This window comes from Thermobia domestica, chromosome 6 (assembly GCF_964235325.1).
Source record: "Thermobia domestica chromosome 6, izTheDome1.hap1.1, whole genome shotgun sequence".
In the NCBI taxonomy this organism is placed as follows: Eukaryota; Metazoa; Arthropoda; class Insecta; order Zygentoma; family Lepismatidae; genus Thermobia; species Thermobia domestica.
Window position 1 is genome coordinate 225,329,237 of NC_137459.1, and position 13,253 is coordinate 225,342,489.

General features: G+C 39.3%; 1 protein-coding gene across 2 annotated transcripts in view; it reads left to right on the forward strand.

Moving 5' to 3' along the window:
* Apoltp (Apolipoprotein lipid transfer particle) overlaps positions 1–13,253 on the forward strand; it is a 6,186,292-nt gene that overhangs the window by 1,285,263 nt on the left and 4,887,776 nt on the right. For both annotated transcript variants that reach the window (XM_081762641.1, XM_081762640.1), the window contains exon 11: positions 5,149–5,368. In XM_081762641.1, coding sequence (XP_081618767.1) covers positions 5,149–5,368 — 220 coding nt within the window. The remainder of the gene's footprint in view (positions 1–5,148; positions 5,369–13,253) is intronic.

Genomic DNA, 13,253 nt, shown 5'->3' on the forward strand with positions numbered 1-13,253 from the left:
GCTGTATAAGATAGACCAGGTTTGATTCGGGGAGGCATCCCCCGAGCTCATAGCTGGTTGCACCACTGATTGTACGATATTTTAGAAATTGGTGTTATAGTCTGAGGGCCCTCCAAGGTAACCGCGGCCTAGGCCCTAATACACCCAGTCCGCCTATGACGGGAGTACAAGCAAACATTCATGGAGAACGACTTAAGCGAAAGCGATGGTTGCAAACCAATCAACAAGCAAACAAAACTAATATCACCATTCAAATTTCCTATTTGTTACTAATAACCACATATATATTTCCTTCTTTCGCACAAACACTTCAATTTACTAACAGGAGACAAAACCCTTATGCTGCTTGATCTCCAATCTACAAAAGATCAAGCATGTTTTTTTTACCCGTGAAACCGTATTTACCGGGCCCTTTTGACGCGGGACCTTCCTGACTTATGCCACTTTGACGCGAGGCCCTGTTGACTCAGGCCCAGCTGACGCCTGGCCATTTTAACCCGTGCCCTTTTGTAGCGGTGCCCCTTTGACCAGGGCCCGTTTGACGTAGTTCCCTGTTGACTCGGGCCCTTTTTTTCGCGGAGACTTTTACCTGGGCCCTTTCGACGTGGAGTTGTTTTGACTCGGACATTTTGTAGCGGGACCACTTTTGACCCGGGTCCGTTTAACGCAGTGCCCTTTTGACTCGGACCCTTTTGTCGTGGGACACTTTTGACCCAGGCCCTTTTGATGAGGGTCGTTTTGATTCAGCCCCTTTTGACTCGGATCCTTTTGTTGCGTAGACTTTTGGTCCAGGCCGTTTAAACACGGGCCCGTTTGACTTGGCCTTTTTGTGGTTGAGCCCCATTTCACCCGGGCTCGTTTTACGATGAGCCCTTGCGATTCGAGACCTTTTGTCGTGGGACTCTTTTGACCCGGGCTCTTTTGATGAGGGGCGTTTTGATTTCGGCCTTTTGACTCCGGCCCTTTTGTTGCGAAAACATTTAACCCGGCCCATTTGACGCAGGTCCGACTGACTCTTACCCTTTTGTAGCGGGGCCCCTTTTTGACACGGGCCTGTTTGACGCAGGGCCTTTTGACTCGGGTCCTTTTGTCGTGGAACCATTTTAACCCGACCTCTTTTTATAAAGGGTGTTTTGATTCGGGCCCTTTTGACTCAGGCCCTTTCGTTGCCGAGATATTTTAACCCGGGACCTTTTGACGCGGGACAGTTTTGACTCGGGACCTTTTGTAGTGGGACCTCTTTTGACCCAGGCTCGTTTGAGGAACGTCCCTATTGACTCGGGCTCTTTTGTCGTGAAACCCTTTTGAGCCGGTTGTTTTGATGAGGGTCGTTTTGATTCAGGCACTTTTGACTCCTGCTCTTTTATTGCTGAGATATTTGACTCGAGCCCTTTTGACTCCCGCCCTTTTGTTGCTGAGAGGTGTGAACCGAGCCCAATGGTCGCGGGTCCGTTTTGACTCGTGCCCTTTTTAGCGGGGCCACTTTTGACTTGTGACCTTTTGTTGCGGAGACCTTTTGACCCAGACCCTTTTGACGTGGGGCCGTTTTGACTCAGGTCTTTTGTAGCGGGGCAATTTTGACCAGGGACTGTTTGACGCAGGGCCCATTTATCGCGGGACCCTTTTGACCCAGGTCCTTTTAATGAAAGGTGATATGACTCGGGTCCTCTTTTGCGGAGACCTTTTGAACCGAGACCCTTTGATGCGGGGCCGTTTGACTGGGTCCTTTTGTAGCGACGCCCATTTTTGACCCGGGCCGTTTGACACAGGACAATTGACTCGGATCATTTTGTTGTGGGATCCTTTTGGCCAGAGCCCTTTTTATAAGGGCGTTTTGATTCGGGCCCGTTTGACTCAGGCCCTTTTGTTGCGGAGACATTTCCACCCGGCCCATTTGACGCAGGTCCGACTGACTCTTACCCTTTTGTAGCGGGGCCCCTTTTTGACACGGGCCTGTTTGACGCAGGGCCTTTTCACTCGGGTCCTTTTGTCGTGGGACCATTTTAACCCGACCTCTTTTTATGAAGGGCGTTTTGATTCGGGCCCTTTTGACTCAGGCCGTTTCGTTGCCGAGGTCTTTTGACCCGGGACATTTTGACGCGGGTCAGTTTTGACTGGGGCCCTTTTGTAGCGTGGCCCCCTTTGACCCGGTCTTGTTTGAGGCAGTTCCCTTTTTACTCGGACTCTTTTGTCTTGGGACCGTTTTACCTGGCCCTTTTGATATGGGTCGATTTGATTCGACCTGTTTTGACTCGGGCCCTTTTTTGCGGAGACCTTTTAACTCGGTCCCTTTTGATGCATATCTGACTTGGGCCCTTTTGTAGGGGGGCTTCTTTTTGACACGGGTCCTTTTGACGCACAGCTTTTTGACTCAGGTTCTTTTTTGTGTGATCCTTTTGGCCAAGGCTCTTTTTATTAGGTGCGTTTTGATTCGGGCCCTTTTGACTCAGGCCATTTTGTTGCAGAGACCTTTCCACCCGGGCACTTTTGACGCGGGGCCTTTTTGGTCTGGCCCTTTTGTAGCGGGTCCCTTATGTCGCGGGCCGTGTTGACTCGGGCCTTTCTGTGTTTGCCCTTTTGTCTGCCCTTCTGACATGGAACCCTATATATAAGGCAGCAACTGAAATACCTGGGACAGGGGGGGCTGGTGGAGTATGAGTAAATCAAAATCGATCGATCCAGGGCGCAGTAAAATTAATTACGCCACTGTTCATATCTTTTCTTTCTATTCTCTCGACATCATGTCTGGAGATGAATGTTCTGACTAATGGGCTACAGCGGCGAAAGACGATATACGCTATCAATATTAATGTTATGGATTTTAACTTAACATATATAGGGCAATAAAATGAGGAAGTCTCTATCGGTATTTTGCCTCCCCCCTTCCGTTGGAAAAAATCATGCGGGCGTAAGTGATTATGATGTTTCTTAGTTACTGTATTATATTGTTCTATATACGGAATAAGTACTTCTGTGTTTTGCATAATAATAAGAACCTTATCTACATTTATTACGGTCCTTGATTTACGACAGCGAAACATATTCACGTTCAGCGTAATCAGTTTCCATTCTCAAATAATTACAGGGAGAGGAATGAAATAATTAACGCACACATTTAGGACTTAGAAAAGTGTCCTGCGAACGTGTATTAAAATCCTGAAGAGTGAAAAGCGCTAGTAGCAGTTGTTAACAGTTATTAACTTAACACATATAAGACAGTAAATTGAAAAACTGAGAATACGAATCTTTTCAGAGAGGACAGTGCGCTGATGCTTCTAATCTATGCCTTTACTCCCTATACCTACGTTATTTCCCTAGTCAAAATAAAAACTCTTCAAAATTAATCACAATTTCTTATGCAACCATCCCTTCCTTAGAGTACTGCGCGTTCACATACCCGTCACGGCGATGTAAAGGCACTTTTGGCGACGAGGATACCTTGTTATGCCAAAAATACAAGATAAACCCGGTTTTTAAGCGAGGAACGTAACAGCTAAGTTGAACGCAAGTAATTCAAATATAGTTCCAAAGAGACACTAATCTTCAAATCAACGAATAACAATAAGTCACTGAATTTAGAAAAATACGCAAAGAAAGAAAACTAACTTGATCAAAACTCATTCCACTACACTTATTATTACAGCTTTTCTCCATTACTAAGCTTTTCTCTATTCTTATTAACTTCAAATCAGGCACAACTGCAGAACTTGTAGAAATCCACACCTTGGAGAATTCACACAATTCATTAATACTAACATATTCCTCACTATTTCAGTTTATTCTTATTTTTTGAATCTTCAAACAACACATACACCACAAAACTAAACTATCGAAATATAAATAATCCGATCCTATAGACACACTCAACTCTAAATATACTCACAACATTTGAAGCGAAATATCCAACACTTTACCCTCTCGGCAATCGCTCTTCAAGTCAACGGGCCGAGGAATCTTGTTGTTCTTCGTAATGATTTCGTTAAAATGGGTTACCTATTTCCTTTTTTCGGTAAACCAATATTCAGTTTTTGAAAACGTTCACTTTTTAAAAAAAATAGCGATTTTCGTTCTCCAAAAACTAAAATTTGGTTTCAGTGTTCAAAACTAACTTCCTATTTATTTTCCAAAATCACTTTTCGGGTTTCAAAACATATTTAATGCTTCAAATTTTAAAATCGATATTATGTTGCGGATTTTAAAATCAATTATTAGTTTTCGGTTTTCATACTGAAAACTGAAATTCAATTTTTGTTTGCTCTTTTAAGATCGAAATTTGACGAATATACCTATATCAAAATAGGATTTGTGGAAAACAGAGCAAAAGGAGGGATAGGTAGACAGTCCTGATTGTACTTCCTGTAATGCATAATGAATTTGAATTCTTTATATCTAAACGATGATGGACACAGCGACTCCATGTAGTCTATACGTCGCGTTCTGGCTAAAGTCTACCTGTCTGAATCCATGCCATATGCAGCTTCAGAAAGTTTTCTTCACTTATTGAACAGGAGCATCATTTCAGATTTCGCTTGGGAGGGAAAGACCCCTAGATATAAGTAAAATTTCACGTTTGTCACTGATTTACTACTATTATATTGATAAAATCTATATACATCTCAAACTCAAGTGGAAAATGCCCCTCACTGCACCCCTGTTCCTGAAACGCTGTTAAAACAAAACGAAGATTTTGAATTTCGATTTTGCATAACAGTATTTTCCACGAGAATTGGAAGAAAATATACGAGGATGTTTCTATGACGACGGCATTTCTATTTCCTCAAACTTCTCAAAATCATAACTACAAATCAATATTATCATATACAGTATGTTAGGAAGTTGTACAAGTATATATGTATGTATACAGTATATATATATATATATATATATATGTGTGTGTGTGTGTGTGTGTGTGTGCGTGTGTGTGTGAATATGAATACTTCGTAATAAGCTAGAGGCACGTCTGCAGCTAATGACACCTGAAACTGAAGATTATCTACTGCATTTAATGTAAATATGAAAAATGAAAAATCAATCATTTATAATGGTAATTTTTCACAGTATGAAACTAATGCATTGTGTACTATAAATAAAATTCCTGTGTGTGTATGTGTGATATATAAATTTTAGCATTTTAAAACTTTCTTACAGACCTGAGAAGAATGCAATTTTAGCAGCAGTGCCTATTCTGAAAAGTGGAATTTCTGAGCAACAGACATATCTGAGTGTTACTGCATTTATTCATTCATATTGTCGATGGAGTAAAAACTGTAACAATGATAATGAAATCCTAGATATAGTTGAGTTTCTAGAAAGCTCCGTGCAGATAACTTGTCAGCAAACTAGCAAAGACCGACAACCAGAAGAAAAAGTAAGCACTATTTTCACTTATTTATTTTTTATTATATTAGGTAGGTCATACAATTCTAGAATTATGTAGATTAACTTTTAATTCCTGTCTCATTCCCTAATATGTTTGCCTTAGACTAATGAGTATAAAACCATAGACCCAATTGCAGGGACGTAGCCAGAGTTCTGAGTTTGGGGGGGGCATATTAGCAAATGGATATATATATATATATATATATATATATATATATATATATATATATATATATATATATATATATATATATATATATATAATTGTGTACTCCCGATAATTTGTGGACTCTTTCACTCAGCCGCAGTGTTGCCAACACAGGTAAGGGTCTAAATAGTTGACATATTCTATTCTTTGTTTTGCCAGAATCGTTGTCGAACATAATAAAAATAAGAAAGTAAAATATACATTCAATACCTTCTCAATTAAATATAAATAAATTCTAAAACAATTAAAATATAAAATACTATGTTGCAAAACTCAGCAATGGAGGGGGTGCATCCTCCTAGCCTATGAGTTGGTTACAAAAAATGCATTCGCATTGATTTTTAGCCCTTAGTACCTCAAGGCGATAATATGGCTGGAATCAGTCTAAGGGTTGGAAGAACCTCGCAATGTTAATGAAGATTATGCCCGGCCCCAAAAGTTACTGATCTTATACTCTTATTACTGGTCACTTAACGTTTAAGAAATAGCCTATAAGTTAATTTAAAAATAACCTTTTCTTAAAAGCATGAATAATTTCAGTTTATTGTGGATAAATTTTCATTTATTGTCGTATAAAAAACAATTTGTAACATATTTTAAATAAATATTTGAGGGGGCCAAACCAAGATTTGGGGAGGCCGGTGCACCCAGGCCCCCCCTTAGCTACGTCCCTGCCCAATTGTGAGCAACATCAATGAGTTCTGAACTACACAAAGTATATTGTAATGACATTAATAAACGTAACTAACCTTAGTGGAGGGAGGCTCGTCGAACCTACAAGGTAGTTTCTGTAAAATAATTGTAAGAAAATGTTATGTCATTTTTTTCTTTCTTTCTTTTAGTTATTTGTTACTCACAGTTACAGAAAATTTTTCATAGTAATGTAAAAAATAAGATATTTTATTCCCTCCTTCTCACTCTTTGGGACTACACGAAAAAATTTCATGTGAATCCCAGACAAATATAATCTAAGAACCGCACTATTATCTAAGCAGAATATCAAAAGTAATTTTATCTCTCACGTCTCCAAATTAAATAAATTATAAAATCTGAACACACTGCCGAATGAGGTATTGGCGTCAGATGTGTCTATTTTCATACACTTTCTTATCAGCTCGACATTAAAAAAGAAAAAAAAACACTGCAACTTTCTGTAGAAAAAAAAAATAAGTATTATATCTTTTATGTACAGTGGGATACACAAATTCTTGATGTGCAAAGTCCGTGAGATAGGCAACCCAACTAATGGCTCCTCCAAGATTAGTTATGCGTGGTAGTAACTAGCACAGCAGCTTGAAGTTGCCCCCAACTGTTTAAAGCACAAATCGTAAAGAGTGTTTTGTGCAGAAGTGGAGCGCAACGCTGGCTGCGAAATGACAAAAGGGAGTATTTGGATACTTGTACTGACAGTAAACAGCACAATACCAGAAAAATATATACGGACACCAGAAGCACCGATGAGAAGATAACAGTCAAGGAACTTAAATAAATAATTAACTCAAATGAGGAATGATAAATAAGTTAACTTACTTCAAATGACTACACATATATGCGTATCAAATAATATACGGATAGATTATGCAGTATATGCAGTAGTCTATTTTTTTTTTAAGTGAACACAAAGCCTTGCGCTGAGTTTTGAACCTATAAAAAATAGTCCTACCTGCAAATCAATTAAAATATGGATATATCATTCGGGGAAGACCTCAGCCTCCAATGAAAATTTTGGATGTCTAACAGGGCCTGAGCTCCTTGGTTCCGGCGCTACTGATTGATACATAATACTACTTCGAAAGGAGAACTGGTCCGATTTTATTATTCGTTAAATGACTTTTGAAAATGCTATATATTGGTACGCAGTAATTTATTTGTAAATATTAAAAATGCAAAGTTCGATAACTCTCAAATGAGTTGGAGAACTTTCCCGCACTAAGCGTATTTTCCTTCAGGTTGCAAATATAACTGGAGGTTCCTGAGTTGTATAATATTTGTGAAAATTTACACATTGCGACACGAGAAGAAAAGGGGAGAATATAGCGCCGATTATTAACAATTTATAAATGCGCGAAATTAACGGATAATATCAAATATACAACCATTAACAGAATTCACTCTGTAACGCGTTTTCTCCATTCATTTTTCTTCCCTCGTTTTCAGGATTACATCATCACTGAATTTCTCCGCTGGAGATTATCTTCGTTTAGCAGCAACCAACTGGAGCTCAGCCTTGTAAATGAAATATAGGAAAAAGTCGAAAGGAAGAGGGCGCGAATGGAACCCGGACCGGAAAATTAGGAGAACTCCACGCTAATCATTCACCTAAAGCGTTACATATTCTGCATTGCCTAAATAAAGTCATTTCTGTTCGCTCTAAACAGTAGCTTGTTTATAGTCAAATTGATTGAGAAAACAGGACTATGTAATTGACAGGGCATTATATGATTATATTCACTAAATTATCTAAATTACAGATTTTTTAAAAGCAAAATACAAAACTTCATTATTTTGAATGAACTACGGCGCGTATACCATCCCTTTAATTGGCAAAACGTGAACAAGCTGTGTTAAAAATTTCAAATTTGGGACATTTGCATATTTTAGATACTAAATACAAAATTTAGAATGCAAATGAATTTATTGTTTACAATAAATGAAATATAATACGTTGCCCACAAGTAAGCATGCCAATTTGAGGTATCTTTTATGCCGCGTTTCATCTCTCTCTCTCACACACACTTTGTGTATATTTTTTTTTGCTGCCCATGATCTTATAGAATATCAAGCAATTAGACTCTGATTACGTACTTCTACAAATATATATTTGGGATATACAAATGTGATATATATCGAGTGTATCATTAATGCATGGTCAAAAGTGAAAAGATGATTGAGGACATCCAAATAAGTAAAAATGTTCGTATAAACATGGTTCCGATGCCGCTTCGTTTCCGAGATACAAGGTGTTCACGTGTCGAGTCCCTACAATAGCTCACTATGGGGAAGTAAATGGAAATGTTCCATATTACAGAAATAATACAATCAAGTGGAATTATGCTTGTGCAAATGCATTTATACTAACATAGAGAATAAAATTAAACCACATTTGAGCTTATTGGGTTGACAATGTTGCCAACCTGCTACAAAGTGTTATGTTTTCAAATAGCAATAGACGTCGACACATTAGCATATGATTGCTGACATCAAAACGTTCCTAAAGATGGGGCGCTGTCTTTCGAAATTTATGTGTGGCATAAATGAACGCTGAGTCAAAATCGTCGAAAGGCAGTGTGTCCAATGTCACGAGGGCATACACAATTCATGGGCAAACGACGTCTACAAAGCACAACAGTGGTCGAAAGACAATCCTAACAGATAGAAACCGAAGGGCATTACAACGGATTGTAGCAGTTAAAAAGAAGACCTCTGCAATGAAAATTACGCGTGAACTCAATTCCGGCCTACAGCACCAGGTTTCGTTGAAAACAGTGCGACGGGAACTCCATAAAATGAAAATTCATGGTAGAGCCGCTATCGCGAAACCCCTGGTCACACCAATAAATGCGAAGAGGCGATATATATATACAGAAAGAGAGAGAGAGAGAGAGGGGGGGGGGAGGAGACAGGAAGACAGGGTGCAGATTAAATATTGTTGTATACAGGGTTTGTCCGGAAAGTAATAGGATTGAGCCGATTTAAAAAAAAAAATATTGAGCCAATCGTTACAATTCTTTAAAAACTTTCAAAATAGGCTCTTTCTGCGTCGATGCAGCGCTGCCAGCGCGATTTCTAAGCATTGAAAACGTCACGGAAGTCATTCTCCGGAATAGCCTTGAGAGCCGCGGTGCAAGCTGCTTGGATCCCCTCTGTCGTCTCAAAATGCTTGCCTTTCATCGGGCGTTTTTGGCGCGGAAACAAAAAGAAGTCCGGGGGCCCACATCTGGGCTGTAGGGCGGCTGCGGAAGCGTTGGGATGCCGGCCTTGGTCAGGTAGCTGTTCACAAGAAAGGCGGTGTGAGCCGGGGCGTTGTCGTGGTGCAGCTTTCAGTCGGCTCCGATGTCTGGTCGGACCCGATTGATCCTTCTTTTGAGTCTCTTGAGCACTTCCACGTAAACCTTGGCGTTGACGGTTTGTCCAGGAGGAACAAATTCATGGTGGACGATGCCTTTGATGTCAAAAAAGACAATGAGAATCGTTTTCACTTTGGATTTGCTCATTCTTCCCTTTTTTTGGGCGAGGAGACGACGGCGTGTGCCACTCGGAAGATTGCCTCTTTGTCTCGGGATCATACTCAAAGATCCATGATTCGTCACCTCTGATTACGTTATTAAAAAATTGGTGGTCACTTTCACACATGTTCAAATTTTCTTAGCACAATTCCACTCGCCGCAATTTCTGGTCGTTAGTAGGCACTTTTGGGACAATCTTCGCGCACACCTTGCGCATGTTCAAATGCTCCGTCACAATTTCATGAAACCACAGTTTTTGGTAAATTTAACATCTGGGCAATTAAACGAATACTTAGTCGACGGTCTGAGTTCAAAACTTCGCGCACACGAGTCACATTGTCGGTGTTTGTCGAAGTCGAAGGTCTTCCAGCACGGTCTTCATCGGCAACCTCTTCCCGGCCCTCCGAAAAGGCCTTGTGCCACCGAAACACACCACTTCTTGCTAAAGCATCATCTGGGTAAGTCTGCTTGATCATATCAAACGTCTCTGTCGCAGATTTACCGAGTTTAACACAGAATATAATCGCGTACCTCTGCTCTAACGAACGCTGCATTTTCGGCTTGCACCACTCACAGAAAAACGTTGCGCGAAAAAGCCTTTCCTGACTCTCCGTGTGCTCGGAGACAACTGACCAGCCGCTTGTTCGTTAGCTAGGAACGCCCTCTACCGGATACAGTCGGCGCGCGCACGCTCCGAAGTACAGTCATAGCGGAATAAAATCAGTCCTATTATTTCCCGGACAAACCCTGTATTTCATAGGGCCGCGGTGGCTTACTGCTAGAGCGTTCACCTCTGGTGCATGGGGTTCCTGGTTCGATCTCAGCTTGCTCAAAGTGAGATTTGTGGTGGAGGAACACCGTGTGTGAGTGGGTTCACTCACGGTTCTCCTGCTTCCTCGTTCGTTCCACAATTTCCGTTCATTCCTTATCATCACTGTCTCCCTTACCTAACCGACATAAGCATGGGACGTTTGACTTAAAGATTTAATTTGATTACATTGAAAAAATTAGTATAATTCATAATCTGCATCTTTATTAACCAACTTGAACAATCATATAGATGTATAATGCTTAGAGTTGAATTAGATCGCAATTTCAGTAATCTGCAATATCTTAGGTTTCTCATATATTTACATCAAATGTTTAGTTATTTTATACCTTATAGCAAAAAAAAAAAAAAAAAAATGAAATTAAATTTTTAGTTTTACGTCCCAGGTTTATGCCGGTTAGGCTAAAGGAGACGGTGCTGATGATAAGTTAATGAAATGGTGAAATGAAGAAAGTGGGAGGAAACGGGAGAACCCCGAGGAAATTTACGAGCACGGTGGTTGTCCACCACAAAGTTGATATTAGCTGGTACATAGGACACAATTATCTATACCTTTGGTGTGGAAGATCCTGGTTCGATTCCAGCGAGAGCTCATGTGGTTCGGATTCCATGTTAATCAGTAGGTCCGTCTCGTATACCTTCGCTGCTGAAAATGACACTAAACTCAAAATTAACTCAACTAAACAATTATCTATACATTGAATTTAATTAGGAAATTGGTAGTGTTATCATAAGAGTAACTTTATGGAAATGAAATGTATAATAATGGTTGTATATAAAATAGAGTTTGCATAATGTTGTATTGCCCAACTAGGGTTGCAATAGTGGACAGTTCAAACTGTCAGTCCAATCATTCACTTCAATATTTCACTACAATGTTGACGTTCTAAAGTGGTGACCGAAATGCATTGATATACCAGACAAAAGCAAACAAATAGTCACTGCTCAGACGGTGAAGTAATGGACTACTAACGAAGTCATGGACTCGGTGTACGAATCTCGCTGCGGTCATAACTTTTCATAGTCGGGATTCAGTTGCTACGAAGCATATTTTTACTTTGCTGAAGCATTTAAATCTCTTCTATTTCTAGCAGTAACTTCTATTTCTATCAGTATGTCCAGTTGGTTGCTCCAACAGCTCATAAAAATGTAGTATTTATTTGCTAAAAGCTGGGAGCCACTCTTTTTTTTCGATATATGTTTTTTTGACTTAAAGTGAGCAGTGCACAATTTTTTAGTATTTTGTTCCACTTTCCTTCAGGCAATTTTTACAAGTTAACAGACAATATTGTACTGACCTTGTAAATGCCTCTAGGCATAAGACAAAATCAAAATGTTAACATGCTGTTCTGTGAGTATGAGCTCAGCAGAAGTTTCGATTTATGTTTACTTGCTATGTTTCTGCTCTCTTTAAAAATGATAGCTATTTGTCTTGGGCCGTATAAAGAAATTAATTAGTTGCATTACTGTTTCTTTTTTCTTTTTTTATCGTTCATCCACTAATGCTAAACAACCACTTGTTTTACAGGAAAACAATATGAAAACTTTTACTTTCCTGTTTAAAATTTAATCCTTTTTCAGTTTTATATGCTAATAAGTGCTTTATTTGTGGAGTAGAAGAGAAATTTGCGTAATTATTGCTTTCCCGGTGTGGAAAGAGAAGATCCACCCCTGTAGAAACCTAACAATTCTCCTAAGCATTATCAGTTTGGCAATATTCCTTTTAGAATGCGGCAACTATAGTTAGCATCTCAAGTGATATGTAACATAATAATAATAATAATAATAATAATAATAATAATAATAATAATAATAATAATAATAATAATAATAATGATAATAATAATAATAATAATAATAATAATAATTTAGTATCAGACTTGGAGAGATTTTATATGATACAAGTATTCATGAAAACAGTCACTATATGTTACCTACTCAGTTGGTCTTTCATTCCCGGAGCTCATGTGGTTCGGATTCCACGTTTATCATTAGGTTCTGTCTCATACCGCCTCGCCACCGAAAGGGACATTAAACTCTACAATGAAATGAAATCTTTTAGTAATACGTCCGACGGTTATGTCGGCTAGGCTAAAAGAGACGGTTATGATCAGAAATGAATGAAAGGGTGGAATGCAAAACCTGGGAGAATATCGACGCACACGGAGTTTGTCAACCATAAAGTTCATTTGGCGCGAGCTGAGATCGGAAGCACCAGTGGTGAACGTTCTAGCACTGAGGCACTGCGACCTGGTTTAAATTCTACAAGTCTAACATGTAACACTTCCTAAGTGTAACACTCCGATTTTGATAAAGTTTAGCAGGTAGATACTAGACATAAAATAAACGAGTACGTGGTTTTTATTTTCTGAGGAAAAACGGTTTTAGTGGGCGAAAGATCCCACCGAAAATTTTGAAAGTTGACTTCCGAAAGGCAAGAAGAAGTGGACGGAAATGAATGAAATTGTTAACAGATATTATAGACGTAAATTGAGGGAACACGTGCCTCACATTTTTTTGGAAAATACAGTTGGGTCGGCCTCGAACCCTTCCGAACCTTTGATCACAAAATATCAAAACTGCTAATAACGGCTTGTCAGAATGCCTAAAT